Genomic DNA, 24022 nt, shown 5'->3' with positions numbered 1-24022 from the left:
AGTTTTGGTTTTTTGTTTGTTTGCTTGTGGAAACAGGTACCTCAAAGAAGGATAAATGTGGCCCATTTACTCTGTCTTCCTTGCTCATATGCCCTTCTGCCTTTCACTATGGGTTGATGCAACATTAAATCCCTTTGCAGATGCTAGTGCCACTTTTTGGATTTCCCAACCTCCAGAAGTTTAGTCCGAAGCCAGTACAGTGAGAACTGTTCAGTCACTCAGGAAAATCCTAAGGGAGTTTAAATTAAAGACACAGACACCATTTTACCTTTAAGCCAGCTCCAGGATAGCTCCTTGAACCCTCAGACTCAAGCTCCCCAGAGGGGCAGCAGGGTTTTACTGAAGAGGCTAGCGAAAAAAAGCGGAGCACCCTAGGGAGAGGGCTTTTATTGAGGAATAAAGAATTCTGGGGAAAATCCCATCCAATGAAGGTCAAGGGGGGCAGTGTTGCAAGGTCAGGTATGATAATTGGATCTTTGGGGCAGTGGTGGGACATGCCTCCACATGGATAAGCTCTAGAACCCAAGAAGGGTGGGGAAAGCTCTGCCAAATTAAAAGTGATTGAGCACCTCACACTCAGCCAGGGAGGAAACACTCAGTCATGTACAAGGATGGTCTCCCACACAGAAGCATGAATAAAATGAAGTTCTATTGCTTATTAAGTTAAAGAGTCATATATATTTTATTACAGCAACAGAAAATGGATGAAGGCATTAATCTATTGGGGATTTATAGGAATAAAATTGACTTTATGAAAACAAGACAAGGCATGTTCAAGCCTTCCTCACAAAGGAAGAGAAATATCAAACTCCAGCCCCTGCTACCCATACTGTCCCAGCTAAGAAAGGGAAAAATTGAAAGGACTTCTGAAGATTATAGCAAAGGGACATAGGCTTGTCAAAATCATAAAACTATAAAATGCTTCCCTTTCACTAAACACTTATCAGCATACCAGTAAAACCACATTTACTAGAGATGTTTTACACAGTAGTACACCATTTCTCACTTTCAAAAAAAATTATAATACATACTAAACAGTAAAATCACAACTAGAAAAGATACAGCAAGAATCAAAAACAGAAGCAGATATGGCTTGTTGTTAGAATTATTGGATTGTGAATTTAAAACAACTATGATGAAAACAGTAAATTCTCAAATGGAAAAAAGTAGACAACACACAAGAACAGATGGCTAATGTTAGAAGAGAGACAAAAATTCTAAGTAAGAATCAAAATAAATGTTAGACAAAAACTGTAACAAATAAAGAATGATACTAATGGGTACATTAATAGACTCAATACAACTGAGGAGAGAATCCCAGACATTAATGATATGACTATGTAAACTGCCAAAAGAAATTAAAAGGCTAGAAAAATTTAAATAAACATACCAATGTCTAGGAATAGTGGGACAACAGTAAAGGTATAATTTTTGATAAAAGAGGTAAGAAACAAAAGCAATATTTGAAAAAAATAATGATTGAAAATATCCACCAGATAATGCCATACACCAACCAGTAACTTTTCATAAAGCTTAAACAATCATTAGAAGAATAAAAGTCAAGACTAAAGCAAATCCAAACCAATAAATAAATGCCTAGTCCTATAGCTAAACTGCAGAAAAACAAACATGAAGCAAAGACTATGAAAGATGCCAGAATTTTTTTAAAAGCTATAGAGAAATAAATGTAAAAATTACACCAATCTTCTCCTGAGAAACAATGCAAGCAAAAAAAGTGGGGTGAAATATTTAAGATTTGAGATGAAAATAAAACCAACATCAAATTATAATTTTTTTGCCCTCAAAATTATCCTTCAAGGATAAAGGGCAAATGACTTTCTCAGATGGCAAAAAATTAGATAACCTATTGGCAGTAGATCTGCCTTAAAATTTAGATAAACAGTTGGCAATACATCTGCCTTTCAAGAAACTTATAGAAGAGAAAACAGATTTTTTTTAAAAGCAAAAATTATAGTTATTAATTTCAGCACACTGTTCCCATCAAGCAATAAAACAAGTAGACAAAAATTCACTAAGCAGACAACTCAATGATATTATCAAACAACAAGTGCTAATCTAAATTTCTTGAATGTCCCACAGAAAGCAAGAGTTATATATTCTTTTCAAGTGTTCCTGAAACATACACTTCGATGGAATAATTTTAAAAAACAACATTTTAAAATAATTTAAAACATATAAAATATGTGTTTCAATAAAAATGAGATCAAGTGATAAATCAATAAAGAAAACATAACAAAAAATCTTCAAGAGCAAACTGGAATGTTTTATCCTATGAAATTACCATTCAAAGAGAAAGGAAATAAGACTTTCTTACACACACACACACACAAAAAAAAAAAAAAAAAAAATGAAGGAATAGATTCCTAGTGGATTGCCTTGTAAGAAATATAAAAGTATGGTCTTCAGAGAGAGGGAAATAATGTAGGTCAGAAATCTGGATCCACATAATAAAAGGAACATCAAAAAAGAACATCAATAGAGAAGGGGACAATTATGGTAAGAAAAATTTAATTTGATCATTCTTAACTGATCTAAAAAACAAAATTTTGCACAAAATAATAGCAGCAAATTTATTCCATTAGTATTTTATTTATTCCATTACTATTGCCTATGTGTAAGGAAATAAAATACAGTAATGATACAAGACATGGAGAAAGGAATTAGAAGTACTTGGTTATTATAAGGTATTGTACTGCCTGTGAAACAGTATAGTGTTGTTTGAAACAGTCTTGGATTATTAATAAAGTAAAACTCTATAGAAATCTCTGGAAATGTTAAAAATAATAAATGAGTATAAATAATAGGCTAAGAAACAACAGAAAACTGAATTATTCAAAATGTTCAAAGACAATCACAAAAGTAAAAAAAAATGGAGAAAAAAGTTAATATACAGAAAACAATAATTATGGGAGATAATAGTCCAAATATACCAAAAACTAAAACCATCAATTCAGACACAGACTGTAGAGGTGCATCAAAAACTAAGACTTAATTTTATTTTGTCTATAAAAAAAAACAAAGTTAGAGAATGGTGTTGTGGCTCAGCAGTAGAGCACTTGCTTTGCACGTGCGAGGCCCTGTGTTCAATCCTCAGCACTACATAAAAATAAATAAATAAAATAAAGTATTGTGTCAACTACAACTAAAAAATATTTAAAATATAATAGAAAGAAATAGGTAGATTAAGTGTGAAGCTGTGGAAGAAGTATAACATGCTAACATCAATCAAAACAATCCAGAGGTAGCTGTACTGACAAAGTACAACAAAGAGCAAAGAATATTACCAGACATAAAAAGTGGGATAACATAATGATAAAGGAGTAAATTAAGAAGACAACAATCCCTTACACATACATGCCCACAACAGAGCATCAGAATATGTTAGGTGAAACCTGACAGAAAACAAGAAATAATGCCTGGCACAGTAACAAACGACTGTATTCGCAGCAACACAGTCTAAGGCAGAAGGATCTCCAGTTAGAGGCCAGCCTCAGCAAATTAGCAAAGTCCTGTCTCAAAATAAATATTAGAAAGGGCTAGTGATGTAACTCAGTGGAAAGAAAGAAAGGGGAGGAAGGGAAAATTTAAAACAAGAATGTACTAATACAGTTAAGGAAGTTGAAACAGACTGAAAACACCCTCTGAAATAAGGAAGTTCTTCCTAATGAGAGTTAAAACTGAACAACTACAACCCTTGTCTCTGACTGGATCCAAAGAAGAGTGAGAGTAGAGATCTTCCCTCTCTCTCTATCCTGTCTAATACAGAATAACAAATTTTCATATGTGTATGTCCTACCTTTTGCCCAATTTTGCCCCTCCTAAAGCCAAATAAATCTACACATGTATAGCATCTGCTTTTGTTTCTATAAATTTTTACTGCTTCTGTGTGGCAATAGGATAAACAATTTAACTGTTTCTCCCATGTGTAATCAAACTGCATAAAGTTCTTTTTTTCCTTTTCAAATTTTCACCTATTTCTTATGTAGGTGGACATCTAAGTAAGGATGAGGAGATCCAGCCAGCCAGGATACAGACAGGATGCCTAAGCTAGGCTGCTGATAGCAATGTCAACAACCCTTGTATCAGGAATGGAAAGAGCGATTCCAGGCAGAAAATCAGAAATAAAACAGCTAAACTCAACACAATCATCGATCAACTGGACTTAAAGGAAATATATTGACTGATTCAATAGCAAAATATTAATTCTTCTCAAGTTCCCATGAAACAACAAGAGAGAACACATTCTGGGCCATAAGACATTCACTACCAAATTCAAAAGAAGAAACATCATATTTTGTCTGCTTTGAAACTAAAATAGAATTAAACTAAAACTCAATAATAGAAATATATCTGAAAAATCACAAAATGCTTCAAGATAAAAAAAACACACTTCTAGATCACACATAGGTCTAACAAGATACTTCAAGCATAATTTTAAAATATTTTGAACTGAATAAAATTAAAATCAAATTACCAAAATTTGTGGGATTCAATGAAAACAATGCTTTAAGAGAATGTATAGTCTTGAATTGTGTGTGTGCATATATACACACACACACACACACATAAAAGTTAAGAATATATATATATATATTAAAAACAATCTAAATCCAATAATATAAGCTTAGGAAACTAGAAAAAGAAGAGTAAATTAAATTCAAAGCAAGCAGAAGATATAATGAAAGAACAGAAATGAATGAAACTGAAGACAAGAAATCAACGGTAAATATTGATATTTTTTGAAAACATCAATATCCTTAAAAGCCTCTAACTAGACTGAGAAAGAAAAAGACACTAATTACTAATATCTGAAATGAAAGAAGGGTCATCACGACAGCTTTCAGGAACTTTAAAAGGATAATAAACAAATACTGTGAACAATTATATGCCCACATATTTGATAACCCAGATCAAATGGACCAATTCCTAGAAGGACACAATCTGCCAACACTCATTCAAGAAGACATAGTCTGAGCAGGCTATATCTATGAAATAAATTTGATCCATGTTCAGCAACCTATTTAGATATAAATCACCAGGCCATGAGGAGTGCACTTGTAAATTCTACCAAACACTTAATGAAGAGATCATGCCAGTTCTCTAAAATCTTCTACAAAAGACTGAAGCAGGGGGAACACTTCCTAACTCATTCCATAACTGTTTTTGAAGTCAGCATCACCCTAATGCCAAAGTTGGACAAAATCATCACACTTCTTCAACAGAAGCAGAACAATCTTTTGAAAGCATCCTACAGCCACTCATGGTAAAAGAAAACTAAAGAACAATATCTCTCATAAACATAGAAGTAGTAGTGCATTAGCAAAATTAGTAAATCCAGTACTAAAACTATATATTGTCAATTCCACACCAAAATCAAATGGGCTCTCAGATATGCAAGTCTGGTTCAATTTTTTAAAATCAATTATTGTAGTCAATCTCATCAATAGGCCAACTAGGAAAAATCACATGACTCCTCTTCAACAGAAGCAGAACAATCTTTTGAAAGCATCCTACAGCCACTCATGGTAAAAGCTCTCAGCAAACTAGGAATAGAGGAGAATATCCTCATCTTGACAACATTTACAAAATCCCTTCAGCTAACATTTTATTTAATGGTGAAAAATTAAAGCATTCCTTTTAAATTCAGGAACAAGGGAAGAATATATATTTTAATCAATCATTTTCAACATTATACTAGAAGTTCTAGCTAATGAAATGAGAGTAGAAGGTGGAAAATGCATAAATATTTGGAAGGAAATATTAAGACAATCTATTCACGGATTGCATGTTCATCTGTGTAGAAAAATGGAAACAGGGCTGGGGATGTGGCTCAAGCGGTAACGCGCTTGCCTGGCATGCACGGGGCGCTGGGTTTGATCCTCAGCACCACATAAAAATAAAATAAAGATGTTGTGTCCACCGAAAACTAAAAAAATAAATATTAAAAATTCTCTGTCTCTCTTTGAAAAAAAAAGAAAGCTTTAAAAAAAAAGAAAAATGGAAACAAATTGACAACAAAATTTCATGGAGGAAATGCATGAATACTTGTTTGCAGGATACAGTTTTACCATAGAATAGTCACTTTCCTCTATGCCATCAATGACAGGTGAAATTTGAAATTTAAAACCAAGGGAGAGATGAACCAGGAAAATAGAAAGGAGTTGTATCTCAAGGAAATTATTTTATATGATATTATAATTGTGAATAGTTGTCTTTCTTTTCTTCTTTTTTAGGGGGGGGGGTGTTTTTGTTTGTATTATTATGCTGGAGATTGAACCCAGGGGAGCTTAAACACTGAGCCACATCCCCAGCCATATTTTTCGGTTTTGTTTAGAGACAGGATTTCCCTAACTTGTTTAGGGCCTCACTAACTTGCTGAGTCTGGCTTTGAACTCCTGATGCTCCTCCCATAGCCTCCGGAGCCACTGGAATTACAGGTGTGCTCCACCAGTCCAGCTAGATCTTAGTAATTTTAGATGTATCAAAGCCAATAAAATATGCCACATCAAGAGTACATCCCAATGCAAACCATGTGCTTTGATTGATAATGATGTGTCAATATTAGTTCATCAGTTGTAACAATATACCACTGTGGTACAGAGTATCAATAGTGGGGAAGGCTGTGAGCATTTTGAGGAATTTGTGTGAACTCTGTACTTGCATGTCAATTATGTATGAACCTAAAACTCCTTAAGGATAAAATCTATTTTAAACAAAAGTAAACAAAACAGAAACTTCTGCTTTATTTCATTACCAAAGAAAATACTGGGTTCAAAATATGTGTATATAAATTGGATTGAAATAATTATGATCCACTTTATTAGGAACTCACTGTTCAATTTAAAAACCCAATATTGAGATATTCTCAGTCCTTTTAGAAACAAGTCATTACAAGAAATAATTTAAGATCACTAACTTAGCTTACTCAAAAATTCAGAAGCTCATGATTGTTGAGGTCATGTTATGGACTGGGGAAATATAGAAGCCTCATAATATTTGTTCAAAGAGTTACTTTATATGAAAACTATAAAATGAGATATAGGGATTATTGTAAACGGAAGCACCTTGTCATCACCCATTCAAGGAAAAATTGAAAGTCCTCAAAGAGTCAAAATGGAATTGATGAAATCAATAAAAATTCTTGGCAAATTATTTCAAACTGGTGGTAACTACCACTGTTATTACACACACACACACACACACACACACACACACACATATATATATATATATAAAACTCTAAGTTGTACCTAATCCCCTAGTAACTCCAAAAAACATTAGGGCAATGACTATTCTTCATGTGGGGAATTGGTTATAGACTTTATACCTTCATGCTTTCTCTGTTTATATATGATATTAAATTCTAACTTCTTATTTAGAAGAGATTGCTTAGTTTCCCTGAATAGAAGTATGTTAGAAGTATGGGAGAAGTTACAGAATAAAAGGGTCAAAGAGCTACTTATCATACATTGTGATTTCTTTGTCTATTATCTTGGTGTAGAAATTATTTAATAGACATTAAATTCAAATAGAGAGAAAATGTACATTTTAAAAGAGTCTATCAGTCTCACCAGATTTATAAATGGGTTAGGATTTGAGTACATTAACTGATTAAGAAGTCATCTTCTATGCACTATCATAGGTCATTGAAAATTATAACACAGACTTAAATAAAACAAGTGTACTGAACTCTGAGAGCTAAGGCAAATCCCCAAGGACCCAATTTACAATGTGAAAGTAAATAAATTATTATAATAAAGCTGGATCATGATATCTGGAAATAACTAAGTGGTAATTTTATGCATTGTACTATATTATCAAAGATTTATATATTAGCTTCATCTTTACTATTAGTCAAAGAAGCAATACACACTGTAAATGAAAACAAGTTGGTCTCTTTCTATCTAATTGAAATAGTAGTATCAAGAAAACTAATCTTCTCCTTATGTTTTTGCTTTATACAGCCTGGGCTTTATTATAAAATATTACATCATCATAATTATATCCCACTATCTCCTGAAGAAAGAAAATGTTATGAATACATTTTTGTAAACTTTATAAAACAAATCTTTATTGTGAATTGATATTTTAGAGGTGATCAGTCCAAAAGTTTAGGAAACGATTGATGGATAAAATCTATGAGAACTAATTCTCCCATAATAGCCTTGGAAACCCAAGTGTGGTCTGGTTAGTCAAGTAACATAATACAACCTCAATATTTAAAATTTCAAACTAGGGCTTCAATTACACTTGCATCAGATTTTCCTTTACATGATACAACCAGTCAATGACTAGATCATTAACTAATTTTTGAATAAGAAATGATAGAAAATAGAGGTATAATGGGAAGATAGTAAAGGGGATAAAAAATTAGCTTGAAATTATTCAGAGGAGTTTCACAACTTACTGAGAAGATTAAAAAAGTTTCATCTGAACAATATAAAGAGGAGAAGGAAGATGGCGGCGAGGGGAGTGCACTGTCCCCGTGTGCTGCTTCACTGTGTGGGAGTATGACAAGTCAGGACGGCTAAAGGCTATCTTGTTAGGAATTTCCAGCAATAGTGGGGGGCTCCGGAACCTGGAGGAAGGATTTCCATTGCACGAGGATCGGCTACGGGGACTCAAACGCGAGAGGTTTGTCGCACGGAGGGTAACACTGCTTATTCAGCAAATCGCCCCGCGGCTAAAGTCTGCAGAGCGCGCTGGGATAGAGACGCAGGGTTACAGCGCTGCAGTTTCTGGCAGCCGCGCAAGCACCGTACTCAGGGCTGAATTCTGGGTTAGAGATGGGGGAAGGAAGCGGTCCATCTCGGTTCTCCACACAGGTCAGACCACAGAGGAGGCCAGCAGCCACCATGTTGGTAAACTGACGTCACAACCCCTGTTTTCAACTGACCGCAGCTCATTCAGCCATAGATCAGGTAATTTCAGGCTGCAATTCGCCTGCGGCTTGCAGACAGATTGCTAGGGTTCAGCGCCTGGGTGCTTCTTAGATCCTGATCCTATCGGAGCGAACACCGAGCGCGGGGAGGCCGAGTTCCGGCTCCCGGAACCGTCCCGGAACTGCCCTGGCCCAGGGCTGCGGAGCCTGCGGAGGCTGCTTCTTGGACCCTGCGCCTATCAGAGCATACACCAAGCACTAAGCAGCCGAATTCCGGCTCCCGGAACTGAGCCCGCGGGGACTGCTTCTTGGAGCTTACACTTATAGGAGCTTACACAGAGCACGGAGCGGCCGAGTTCCGGCTCCCGGAACTTCCCTGGCCCAGGGCTAGGAGCCCGCGGAAACTGCTTCTCGGTCCGGGTCCTGCTGAGGGCCGGTCAGGACTCACCCGTTGCTTTGGTTGCCTGGCAAGGGGAACGAAATGCTGCCATTCGCATAGGATACCAACATGGCAGAGATCTGATGTCAGCAGAAAGCGGTGGAGGAGAGAACTTCATCAATACCAGCGGTGACATAAGCAGTTGGTCTCCTGGTAGGGGGGGTGAGGCACAGTCACCCGAGTCTCCTCAATTAGTAGTTGAGCCAGAGGGGAGGAGCCGGGCCGCCGCCAGCGCCCAGAGCAGGCCCAGCAGCTCGCCAGCGTGGTGACCACGTGACCCCAATTGGAGAGGGGGCGGAGCGGAGCCACCACCCGCAACCGCAAGGTGGGCAGACCCGCGACCCAGTGGTACATGGGCGTGGTAGGAGGGGCAGGGCAGAGCCGCCGTTCGCGCTGGCAAGGTAAACAGACCTGTGACAGCCTGGCGGGTCAGGCCCAGTGGCCTGCCAGTGTGGTACACACGTCACCCCAACTGGAGTAGGGGCAGAGCAGATCCTTCTGCCACGCCTGGATCAGGCCCTGCGGGTGTGGTGGTCACGTGACCCCAATTGGAGTGGGGGTGGAGCGGAACCGCCACCCGTGCCCGCAGGGTGAGCAGACCAGTGATCAACCTGCAGATCAGGCCCAGGGGTCCGCAGGCGTGGTAGGAGGGGCAGGGCAGATCCGCCGCCCGCGCCTCCAAGGTAGGCAGACCTACAACAGACCGGCGGATCAGGCCCAGGAGCCTGCCGGGTGGTACAAACACCACCCTAATTGGAGTAGTGGCAGAGCAGAGTCGCCGCCTGTGCCAGGAACAGGCCCAGCGTCCTGCAGGCGGGGTAGTCACGACACCCCAATTGGAGTAGGTTGCAGAGCAGAGCCTCCACCCGTGCCCGAAAGGTGGGCAGATCTGCGACCGACCAGCGGGACAGGCCCAGTGGCCTGCCGGTACGACAGACACGTCAACCTATTTGGAGTAGGGGCAGAGTAGAGCCGCCTCCCGCGCCTGCAGGGTAGGCAAACCTGCAACCGACCGGCGGATCAGGCCCGGTGGCCTGCCGGCGTGGTACACTCGTCACCCCAATCGGAGTAGGGGCAGAACAGAGCAGCCGCCAGCTCCCAGAACAGGCCCAGTGACCTGCCGGTGTGGTAGCCACGACACCCCAATTGGAATAAGGAGAGAGCAGAGCCGCCGCCCGCACCTGCAGGAAAGATACGCAAGCAGTATGAAAAGACAAGGAAAGAAAGGACCACAAGCAATGCAGGTCAACGCAACTTTAGAAGAGGTAACAGCTGCAACAGATGGAATGTCAGATAAAGAATTCAGGATATACATGCTTCAAATGATCTGGAATATCAAGGAAGACATTAAACAGCAAAATCAGACAATGAAAGATCACTTCGACAACGAATTACGCAAACAAATCCAGGAAGCAAAGGATCAACTATACAGGGAGATAGAGGTTATAAAAAACAAACAAACAGAAATCCTAGAAATGCAGGAAGCAATAAACCAACTTAAAAACTAAATGGAGAATACTACCAGCAGAGTAGAAAACTTAGAAGATAGAACATCAGACAATGAAGACAAAGTATTTCAACTTGAAAAGAACATAGACAGCTCAGCAAGACTGTTAAGGAACCATGAGCAGAACATCCAAGAAATATGGGATAAAATTAAGAGACCAAACTTAAGAGTCATTGGGATACAGGAAGGTACAGAGCTCCAAACCAAAGGAATGAGAAGTCTATTCAATGAAATAATACAAGAAAATTTCCCAGACTTGAAGACTGACACAGAATCCCAAATCCTAGAAGCCTACAGGACGCCGAATGTGCAAAATCATAAGAGATCCACACCTAGACACATTATAATGAAGATGCCCAACATACAGAATAAGGAGAGAATTTTAAAAGCTACAAGAGAAAGGAAGCAGATTACATTTAGGGGTAAGCCAGGATAACAGGTGATCTTTCAACACAGACTCTGAAAGCTAGAAGATCCTGGAATAACATATTTCAAACACTGAAAGAAAATGGGTTCCAACCAAGAATTGTGTATCCAGCGAAATTAAGCTTCAGGATGGAGGATGAAATTAAAACCTTCCACGATAAACAAAAGTTTAAAGAATTCGCAGCTAGAAAACCATCTCTTCAAAACATCCTCGCCAAAGCATTACAGGAAGAGGAAATGGAAAATAACAATGAAAACCAACAGTGGGAGGTAGGACAGTAAAGGGGGGGGGAAATAATCAAAGAGGAAAACAAACCATGTTTAGTAACAGAAATAAACAAATATGGCTGGAAGAACAACCCATATCTCAATAATAACCCTAAATGTTAATGGCTTAAACTCACCAATTAAGAGACACAGGCTAGTAGAATGGATCACAAAACAAGACCCAACAATATGCTGCCTACAGGAGACGCATTTGATAGGAAAGGACATACATAGGCTGAAGGTGAAAGGTTGGGAAAAATCATATCACTCATATGGACTTCGGAAACAAGCAGGAGTGTCCATACTCATATCAAATAAAATAGATTTCAAGCCAAAGTTAATCAAAAGAGATAAAGAGGGACACTACATACTGCTTAAGGGAACCATACAACAACAAGACATAACAATCATAAATATTCATGCCCCAAACAATGGTGAAGCTATGTTCATCAAACAAACTCTTCTCAAGTTCAAGAGTCTAATAGACCACCATACCATAATCATGGGAGACTTCAACACACCTCTCTCGCCACTGGACAGATCTTCCAAACAAAAGTTGAATAAGGAAACTATAGAACTCAATAACACAATTAATAACCTAGACTTAATTGACATATATAGAGTATACCACCCAACATTGAGCAGTTACACTTTTTTCTCAGCAGCACATGGATCCTTCTCAAAAATAGATCATATATTATGTCACAGGGCAACTCTTAGACAATATAAAGGAGTAGAGATAATACCATGCATCTTATCTGATCATAATGGAATGAAACTGAAAATCAACGATAAAAGTAGGAAGGAAAAAGCATACATCACTTGGAGAATGAACAATAGGTTACTGAATGATCAATGGGTTATAGAAGACATCAAGGAGGAAATTAAAAAATTCTTAGAGATTAATGAAAACACAGACACAACATATCGGAATCTATGGGACACATTGAAAGCAGTTCTAAGAGGAAAATTCATTGCTTGGAGTTCATTCCTTAAAAAAAGAAAAAACCAACAAATAAATGATCTCATACTTCATCTCAAAATCCTTGAAAAAGAAGAGCAAAACAACAGCAAAAGAAGTAGAAGGCAAGAAATAATTAAAATCAGAGCTGAAATTAATGAAATCGAAACAAAAGAAACAATTGAAAAAATGACAAAACTAAAAGTTGGTTCTTTGAAAAAATGAACAAAATCGACAGACCCTTAGCCATGCTAGCGAAGAGAAGAAGAGAGAGAACTCAAATTACTAGCATACGGGATGAAAAAGGCAATATCACAACAGACACTTCAGAAATACAGAAGATAATCAAAAACTATTTTGAATCCTTATACTCCAACAAATTAGAAGATAGTGAAGGCATAGATAAATTTCTTAAGTCATATGATCTGCCCAGATTGAGTCAGGAGGATATAGAAAACCTAAACAGACCAATATCAATTGAGGAAATAGAAGAAACCATAAAAAGACTACCAACTAAGAAAAGCCCAGGTCCGGATGGGTATACAGCAGAATTTTACAAAACCTTTAAAGAAGAACTAATACCAATACTTTTCAAGCTACTTCAGGAAATAGAAAAGGAGGGAAAACTTCCAAATTCATTCTATGAGGCCAACATCACCCTGATACCTAAACCAGACAAAGACACTTCAAAGATAGAAAACTACAGACCAATATCTCTAATGAAACTAGATGCAAAAATCCTCAATAAAATTCTGGCAAATCGGATACAAAAACATATCAAAAAAATTGTACACCTGATCAAGTAGGATTCATCCCTGGGATGCAAGTCTGGTTCAATATACGGAAATCAATAAATGTTATTCACCACATCAATAGACTTAAAAATAAGAACCATATGATCATCTCGATAGATGCGGAAAAAGCATTCGACAAAGTACAGCATCCCTTTATGTTCAAAACTCTAGAAAAACTAGGGATAACAGGAACATACCTCAATATTGTAAAAGCAATCTATGCTAAGCCTCAGGCTAGCATCATTCTGAATGGAGAAAAACTGAAGGCATTCCCTCTAAAATCTGGAACAAGACAGGGATGCCCTCTCTCTCCACTTCTGTTCAACATAGTTCTCGAAACATTGGCCAGAGCAATTAGACAGACGAAAGAAATTAAAGGCATAAAAATAGGAAAAGAAGAACTTAAATTATCACTATTTGCAGATGATATGATTCTATACCTAGCAGACCCAAAAGGCTCTACAAAGAAACTATTAGAGCTACTAAATGAATTCAGCAAAGTGGCAGGATATAAAATCAACACGCAAAAATCAAAGGCATTCCTGTATATCAGCGACAAAGCCTCTGAAATGGAAATGAGGACAACCACTCCATTCAAAATATCTTCAAAAAAAAAATAAAATACTTGGGAATCAACCTAACAAAAGAGGTGAAAGACTTATACAATGAAAACTACAGAACCCTAAAGAGAGAAATAGAAGAAGATCTTAGAAGATGGAAAAATATACCTTGTTCATGGATAGGCAGAACCAACATCATCAAAATGGTGATATTACCAAAAGTTCTCTATAGGTTTAATGCAATGCCAATCAAAATCCCAACGGCATTTCTTGTAGAAATAGAGAAAGCAATCATGAAATTCATATGGAAAAATAAAAGACCCAGAATAGCAAAAACAATGCTAAGCAGGAAGTGTGAATCAGGCGGTATAGCGATACCAGACTTCAAACTATACTACAGAGCAATAGTAACAAAAACAGCATGGTACTGGTACCAAAACAGACGGGTGGACCAATGGTACAGAATAGAGGACACAGAAACCAATCCACAAAACTACAACTTTCTTATATTTGATAAAGGGGCTAAAAACATGCAATGGAGGAAGGATAGCATCTTCAACAAATGGTGCTGGGAAAACTGGAAATCCATATGCAACAAAATGAAACTGAATCCCTTTCTCTCGCCATGCACAAAAGTGAATTCAAAATGGATCAAGGAGCTTGATATCAAATCAGAGACGCGCCGTCTGATAGAAGAAAAAGTTGGCTACGATCTACAGTCGGTGGGGTCTGGCTCCAAATTCCTCAATAGGACACCCATAGCACAAAAGTTAATAACTAGAATCAACAAATGGGACTTAATCAAACTAAAAAGTTTTTTCTCAGCAAAAGAAACAATAAGAGAGGTAAATAGGGAGCCTACACCCTGGGAACAAATCTTTACTCCTCACACTTCAGATAGAGCCCTAACATCCAGAGTATACAAAGAACTCAAAAAATTAGACAATAAGAGAACAAACAACCCAATCAACAAATGGGCCAAGGACCTGAACAGACACTTCTCAGAGGAGGACATACAGTCAATCAACAAGTACATGAAAAAATGCTCAACATCTCTAGCTGTTAGAGAAATGCAAATCAAAACCACCCTAAGATACCATCTCACTCCAGTAAGATTGGCAGCCATTAAGAAGTCATGGGGCTTCTTAATCATTGGGGCTGGGGATGTGGCTCAAGCTGTAGCGCGCTTGCCTGCCATGCGTGCGGCCAGGGTTCGATCCTCAGCACCACATACAAACGAAGATGTTGTGTCCGCCGAAAACTAAAAAATAAATATTAAAAAATTAAAAAAAAAAAAAAGTCAAACAACAACAAGTGCTGGCGAGGATGTGGGGAAAAGGGTACACTTGTACATTGCTGGTGGGACTGCAGATCGGTGCAGCCAATTTGGAAAGCAGTATGGAGATTTCTTGGAAAGTTGGGAATGGAGCCACCATTTGACCCAGCTATTCCCCTTCTTGGTCTATTCCCTAAAGACCTAAAAAGGGCATGCTACAGGGACACTGCTACATTGATGTTCATAGCAGCACAGTTCACAATAGCAAGACTGTGGTACCAACCTAGATGCCCTTCAATAGACGAATGGATAAAAAAAATGTGGCATTTATACACAATGGAGTATTACTTTGCATTAAAAAATGACAAAATTACAGAATTTACAGGGAAATGGATGGCATTAGAGCAGATTATGCTAAGTGAAGCTAGCCAATCCCTAAAAAACAAATGCCAAATGTCTTCTTTGATATAAGGAGAGTAACTAAGAACAGAGTAGGGATGAAGAGCAGGAGAAGAAGATTAACATTTAACAGGGATGAGAGGTGGGAGGGAAAGGGAGAGAGAAGGGAAATTGCATGGTAATGGAAGGAGACCCTCAGGGTTATACAGTGGAGGGGGTAGAGAGAGAGGAGGGGAGGGGAGGGGAGAGGTGGGGAGGGGGGAGGGTGGAGGATGGGAAAGGCAGCGGAGCACAACAGACACTAGTATGGCAATTTGTAAATCAATGGATGTGTAACTGATGTGATTCTGCAATCTGTGTATGGGGTGAAGGTGGGAGTTCATAACCCACTTGAATCAAAGTGTGGAATATGATATGTCAAGAAATTTGTAATGTTTTGAACAACCCACAATAAAAAATTTAAAAAAAAAAAAGTTTCATCTGAGAATATACTAGCACTTTTTTCACATAAAAATTGATTTTAACATTTCTAAAATTAGTAAAATCATCAATTAAATTGTATCATGCCCTAATTAAGAATATGAACTAAATGTAAGATAATAGGATTGTCAATAAATCAAAAGAAATAGTTTATACTTTTGACAACATGACATAACATAGTTTAGCTGACTTGTGTTATATACCTCCACAAACACATTTAATAGTGAGTCTCTAATTTGATTGATGCTCTAATGATTCCAGCAAACAGCAAGTGTTTACTTGAGTTTAAATTGAGCTCTCTTACTATCAAATTACAATGTAAACGTACATTGTCAGGATTAGATGAAATCTTAGAGATCTCTAGCTTTATGTTTTATTGATGATTTTGCTGATATATTAGGAGGACTTAGCTAAGGTCATGTAATAGAACACTAGACAAAATCAAAAGAAGAGATTGACTCAGTTATGCCACATTCTATTAGTATGAGCACAATTTTGATAAAATCGTCACCTCAGTGACTCTTTGTCATACTTTGTAAATTATATAAGCCTACCAACACTGTGAGAAAATCTATTAAAATAGTTAAAAATATCAGATCATTAAACACTAACTATAATCACCATGTTGTAGGTTAGGTGCCCAGGATTTATTCACAACTGAAAGTCAACACTGTGACTAATCTTTTCTTATTTTGCCAACTCTCAGTCACAGGCAACCAATATTCTACCCTCTGCTTTTATGAACTTATTATGTTTTTTAAGATTCCATAGGTAAGTGAGATCATGTAGCATTTGTTTTTGTCTTAGTTATTTACCTTAGCATAATGTATTTTAGATTCACCCATTATGTTGCAAATGGCAGAAATCTCTTATTTTGGGGGCTGAATAATATTGCTGTGTGTGTGTGCAAGTGTGTGCACACGTGTGTGTGTGCGTGTGTGAAAGAGAGAGAGAGAGAGATTGATTTCCTTTATCCATTCATCTATCACTGAACATTGTTTCTATATCTTCACTATTGATAATAATGCTGCAATGACACTGGAAGTAAAGATATCACTTCAATATTTTATTTCCTTTGGATATATTCCCAGAAGTTGGAAATAAAGATATTACTTCAATATTTTATTTCCTTTGGATATATTCCCAGAAGTGGGATTGCTGTATCACACAGTAAGTTCTATTTTAAAAAATCAACAATACACATCTACACAAATGGTATTTAAGTGTGGTGACAGATACTTTAATTAATTTGATTGTTATGGTCATTTCATAATATATACACATATCAAATATCATGTTGTCTACCAGGAATCTTTATATATTTTGTCAATTATAGAACTAATAAATCAGGAAAGAAAGAAGCATTGAGGATTATGACTATTTTGAATAGGCTGAAGCACTGAGATGATGGTTAAACCTTCCATCTGTGAGAGTATTTATCTTTAATTCTATTGACATAAATGTTCTAAATAGAGGAAACTGGTACTAAGAAGTCTGGAATAATCTCAATAAAGAAAAACTCAAATTGAAGCAACATCGATTTTTCTCCACAGAGAAAAATACATCAAATAAAGGTTAGGGTAATGGTTAACTGTGGCAATGTGCATTGTAAACTTGTGATAGTAAATATGCTTGGCATTTTTCAGTGATGTTCTTAAAAGCCCTTCCTTAGAGTGTGAATGTTGTATTTACTTACATGCATTGCCACTATATGCTTTGAAGAAGGTCCAAACCACCAGTAAAAAGACTGTTTTGTCTTCCCACACTTATGCTAGGGAAAGTTCCTATGACCTTTTGTAAAAACATGTGCTAGATTATACATTAACAGTAAAAATCTTTATATCATTTAAAAATGCAGATTTTTGTGTTTAATTTCCAAGACTAAGTCACCGAGATACTGTTCTCTTCGTGCTCTCTTTCTAAGATCACTTTCTTTAGGGGGAATCCAGCTGTCCTGTCATGAACACACTCAAGTAGCACTATGGAGAGTTACACGTGGCAAGATACTAAAGTATTCTCGGTTCTAGCACTAACTTGGCAGGGATGAAGATGAACCATCAGGAAGAGGATTCTGTAGGCCCAGGTAAGCCTTCAGATGACTCCAGCTTCTATATAACACTTTAAGTGCAACTTCCTGAGAGACTGTAATCCAGAACTACATAACCACTGCACTGTTGAATTCCTGATCCACAGAAACTGAGATCATAAATATTTACTGTTTTAAGATACTAAATATAGATATAGAGTCAATGATAAAGAGAATATTTCATGATCTTAAAGTGTATCCCCACACACTGTTTATTGTTTACAAGGGAGAAAAAGGCACTGATTGTGTTGTGTCAAACTCAAGCAATACCATTAACCTGATATCAATACTAGCACCACCAATAAGAGGCAAATATATATCATATGCTTCCACAGGTTATATCCTGAGAAGGAAACAATATCACCTATTCCATATTCTGGCTAAGAAATAATTATTTTAATCAAATCATAAACATCAGACAAACCTAAATGAGGAATATTCTATTTTTAAAAAATAGGTGGCTTTATTTTTCCAAGTATATATCATAAAAGACAAAGGCTATGGAAATATTTTTGTTAAAAGAGGCTGACAGCTCTATGAAATATCTAATCTAAAACTGGAAGTTGTGCTGAAGGGAAAAGAAATGCTGAAAACATTATGAAACTAATTAACAAAATCAGACTACAAATGAAGGAGTACTTAAAATTTTTGATAATTTTGACAAAATTATTGATAACTATACTATGATACGTGAGAAAATTATTATTTTCTTAGAAAATATAGCAATAATTATTTAGGGGAAAAGTATATTGATAAAATTATTGATAACTGTACTATGGAATAGAAGAAAAAATATTATTCTTAGGAAAATACAGCATTAAGAATTCAGCAGCAAATCATTATGTACTAACATAACTCTAAATGTTCCAGAAAAATAAAAATGTGAGGTGGAGAGAACAAGAGAACATGTACAAATGAAGTAAGTGGGATAAAATGTTAACAATAGGTGAATTGGAGTAAAGAGTGATGGGTGTTGTTTCATGATTTTCATTTTTGCAATTTATATTTGTTAAAAGTTATAAATAAATAGCTTTTTAAAATACAGAGGTTTAAAATAATTTATATTTTAATTGATCTCAAAATTCACATATGGCAATCTAAATGGGTATTTTTTTCAATTCTATACTAGTCACAACAATTATTATGTTATAGACTTATTATTACTATAGATAGAGGGCTTTGGGGACTTATTCTTTAAATAATAAGAGGCTTCATGACCAGATAATAATTAAAACAATAAGAATGAAATAAATAAAAATGAAGAATAGTTGGACATGGTGGCTATTTCCTATAATCCCAGTGGCTCAGGAGACTGAGACAGGAGGGTTGAGTTCAAAGCCAGCCTCAGCCAAAGCCAGGTGCTGAGCAGCTCAGTGAGACCCTGTCTCTAAATAAAATACAAAATAGGGCTGTGGATGTGGCTCATGCCCCTGGGTTCAATCCCTTGTACCAAAAAATAAAGAAAGAAAGAGAGGAGGAGGAGGATGAGCAGGAGTGGGGGTAGGAGAGAATAATTATTAATTGAAGAGGTACATGTCAAGATGGTGTAAATGCAAGTGAAAGAAACTGCAAGTTGTTTTACCTAATAATTTTCCAATATTTTTCAATTAGTCTTCTTTGGTTCTGTTTGGAGATGTTAGAGATAAAATGACATTACATATAGTGTGATTTTAAATAATGCCAATAAACATAATTGTCCTTTATATACACCAAGAGAAGAAATAATATATTAGGAAAAATATAAAAATGATACCAGTTTATTTCTCAATGGCAATTTCTCCACCTTAGTTTTTGTTCTATGGATCCCATTTTCCTGTATTCCACTATTCTCTTGCATTCCCACTCTACCCTAGGGTGCCTTGCTTCAAAGCTATAGAAATAGTGGTACCACCTCAAACTAGTGTTAAATTATCAGAGCCAAATCTCCATCCCCAGGCTTAAGTAGAGAGATAAAGATCTAGAGGAAGGATAACATCTGGTTTTGTTCCCCCAAATAATCTCTATATCTGTACTGCCACTCTTTCAGTTCTCTCCAAGAAATAATTTAAGTGTCATTTGAATGAATCTTACCCCTCCCCTAAAATTTTCTCTCATTTTAAAGCATTAGATTTCATAACTTTGGATTTATATTCAATCACACCCCAAATCTATGTGGTTTATGTTTTATTATTTCAGGGAATAATACATAATGATTACATTGGTTTCCTTCCTAATGTTTTCATACTTACCTTTCTTAACTATGTTTTAGTGTTTTGGGTTTTATTTTATTTTTAGATGGTAAATCATAGTTGCATTTATTTATGGGTACATTGTGATATTTGATATACATTCACATTGTGGAATGAATAAATCAAAGTAACATATCCATGACCTCAAACACCATTTTGTGGTAAGAATCTTTAAAGTCTACTCTCAAATTTTGAAATATATAATACATTATTATTAACTATAGTCACCATTCTGTGTAACAGATAACAAAAACTTATTTTTTCCAACTGAAACAATTATACCCTTTGATCAGCCCTTCAGTTTAATCACAAAGCACATACAGAATGATATATTCAATATTGTCATAGTCACTATAGTGGAATTGTTCCTCTGCCAAATACATCTTGAATAGCCTGTGATTTTGACAATATGATCATATTTCAAAAGTGGAACAAAAAGTCATAAAGTGTCCAGTATTTTATAATTCATAATTTTCTAATTTTGCAAGTTCCCCAGTTTAGTTCATCACTTTCTAACCAATAAATGTTGTCAAAACAAATTAAATTCTAATTAATGCCTTCTAATATATGGTATACCTACCTGGTTTATGCTATTTAAATCCATATGTAGATACAGCTAACAATCTTACAAACCTGTGAGTTTCAAGAAGGTTCATAAAGAGAAACAATATGTTTGTGCTGCTGATACTATAATTTTGTATGCCAAAATTTACACCACCAACATAATAATAGTTAATTTTAGTAAGATAAAGTTAGAAAAATGATAAAATACATCTCACATTTATTTTGCATTTTAACTCTTACAAAATATTTTATTTCTCTTTACTTTTTATTACTATACACCTCTTGAACATGTATATCTGTGTTGCCAACTTGAGAAAAAAGAAACCTGATTCCTAAAAGTCAAATGACTTATCTATGATCAACATAGGATTTAGTGGATCAATCAAGCCTAGAACTGGGATCTCTAAATTCTCAGTCTACATTCTCTCAAATGATTTAGGATTTCTCTTTGTTAAATTTGAATCACACATCTATTTTACCAAAATCTAGGAAATTCCTTTGTTTAATAACAAATGAACATGCTAGTTTTTATAAACATTGGAAGTCTCAAAATCAGAGAAAATTCTTCAAAAGTACTTTTGAGTCTCAAACTGTACCCAAACTTCAATATACAATGTTAAAAGGATAATGATCACAGAATGACTTATGTAAACATAATTTCATGGATATGCTAAAATAAATCTACCTGCAAATCCCCTGGCATGTTAAGCTTAAATATTGTTAGCTTGCTTCCATTTTTCCCTTTAATTTGGCCATAGAAAAGGTCTTCTGTAAGTCAAAACGGTATAATCATCATAGGTTTTCCTCTTTAGATAACTGAATCCTTCACCTTTAAAATAATTTTATATATTACTATGAATCTCAGACCAACTCAAAGATAGGATACTAGCAAGTAAAGGATCTTTAATCTTATATTTGATGAGAAAATTGAAATCATAGAGGCTAGATGCCTATAATTAATAGCATGCTTTTTGAATTATATTATTCTACAATGACTGATTAAAATATGCCCCTGTTACCAAGCACAAGTTAAATATGTTTGACAACTTGGAAGTTTCTGGCCACAAAGGCAATTTTACAGGAAAAAATTGAGATAGGATATATTACATTCATTATTTTGTCAATAATAATATTTATTAAGCATCTACTCTTTGCAGGACATTGCAATGATGCTATCAGATGCAAAGACAAAAAATGTTACATCTTGCCTTCAAAGAACTTAGAGTTTGATAAGGAACATATAAAACATGAGTGCATAAATGCATGAATACACACATAAACACATACACACAAATACAATAGGCAGAAAGTGCTTTGAGAAGCGCATGAAGTGTTATGTGAGCACAGAGAAATATAAATCTTCTTGCATTAGTGGTCTTTTCAGTAGATTCTGAATGCAAAGTTGGGAAACTAGAGGGGAAAAAAATCACAGAAATAAAACCAGTGATAGCAATTGGGAAAACTTGGAATTTCCTTCCAAATGCAAGATCCAAGTTCTTATTCCATTTATGTATTGCACCTGCTTATACACTAATGAGTGAGATTGGTTACAGAGGTCTTAATTTTTCTGTCATAAAAACTAAACTAGGGCTAGCATTATGGCTCAGTGGTAGAGCACTCGCCTACCATATGTGAGGCACTGGGTTCAATTCTCAGCACAACATATAAATAAATGAATAAAATAAAAGTCCATCATATATATATAATTTATATATATATATATATATATAATTGCAAAAATGCAAGTTTGTCTTCATTTGAAGTGGCTTTGCATAAAAATAATTTTGACAAAACTTAAATTATTTTATACTTAATTTTTATTCATATTAATGTGCTAGATAACTGTACCATTTCAACTTAATGTGAGAAAAATCTTTTTACATTGAAGCTGTTTTACAGAGAATCAAAACTTTAAGGATACCATAATTTGGTAATAATGTTATTTTTATCTATGAATTGTTTAATTCTGTTTACTTAACATAGAATATTCTAAACCATCTTTAGTAATCACTATTTATAACAGTGTAAAGAAAAAAAAAACACTGCAATAATGCAAAGCCTCATAGTAACTAATTATCTTTAGAAGAGTTTCTGTACTTAAATATAGTAAAAACTGGCAATTTATCTCAAAGTACTCATTGGTTTGATGCTAATAAAGAGACTTGATAAAGTCTTGGGATCTCCCCTTCTTCCTGGATCAATAAACATTCACTGTGTGTGTCTGTTAATGTGAAAAAGTGATGGAGGCAGGCATGACATTTGCTTTGAAAGATTATAAGCATTAAGTATTAATCAAGTGTAATAAATTTTAATTAGTAATAAAATTAAGTGCATTTAACTCCTCCTTTCATACCTATTCCTTTATACAGCCCAGAAATATCAGTGAGCACTGGTTTCTTCTAGTAGAAAAGTGTAAATGTTATATATTATCATGCTATATTTTTCCTCTACTATCCTTATTTTAGAATGTTTGGTTGCTTCCCATAGTCATATATTAATTCTTTTAACTCTAAAATCACACATTAATATACTAATTTAAAGTTTAGTTAATATATTAATTTTAATATTCATACAAGAAGACATTAATAAAAATAAATTATTCTTTTGATATGCTTATTAAAACATAATCTTGTGACCCTAAATTACATATTTTAGGTACGAACTTTAAATATTGAAACATCTTCTGAAAAGACTACAAAATAATATGTGTTTTTATGTATGAATATTCTTTGAAATCTGGGCACATAAAAGAAGATGAAGTGTGATGAGGAAAGACAAGCTTCTGAAAGGTTTCAGTACATCTTACCTTCTATCCACAAACGAACTTCAGTGGGAGAGGATGTCACAGTTGGATCTTGTTGGAAATGATGAAACACTTGTTCCATGTCTCAGAATGGATAAAATCTTCCAAAGTTTAAGACTTTGATAATCTGAATACCTAAGAATGGAATAATAGACATTAATCAGCTTCAGGCTTTATCTATTCATACAGACTGAATTACAATTAGCATGTGTTAGAGTGTGTAGGATTTTGAAGGGAAATATTCCACCATTACATAATAATTAAACTACTATTTTGAGTGCCTGTTTCGTAAAATAAAAAAAATCAAATATCACACTCAACTTCTATCCC

At 35.6% G+C, this 24022-nt stretch overlaps 1 protein-coding gene across 1 annotated transcript in view; it reads right to left on the bottom strand.

The window, feature by feature from the left end:
* Nucleotides 1-23774, bottom strand: part of LOC114091206 (uncharacterized) — a 502987-nt gene extending 479213 nt beyond the window's left edge. Inside the window, exon 1 of the mRNA XM_071606073.1 lies at nucleotides 23696-23774. Within this exon, the coding sequence (XP_071462174.1) occupies nucleotides 23696-23774 (79 nt within the window). The remainder of the gene's footprint in view (nucleotides 1-23695) is intronic.
* Between the last annotated feature and the right edge of the window lie 248 nt (nucleotides 23775-24022).

Source organism: Marmota flaviventris, chromosome X (genome assembly GCF_047511675.1).
Source record: "Marmota flaviventris isolate mMarFla1 chromosome X, mMarFla1.hap1, whole genome shotgun sequence".
NCBI classification, from domain to species: domain Eukaryota; kingdom Metazoa; phylum Chordata; class Mammalia; order Rodentia; family Sciuridae; genus Marmota; species Marmota flaviventris.
This window is presented reverse-complemented; position numbering and strand designations above follow the sequence as displayed.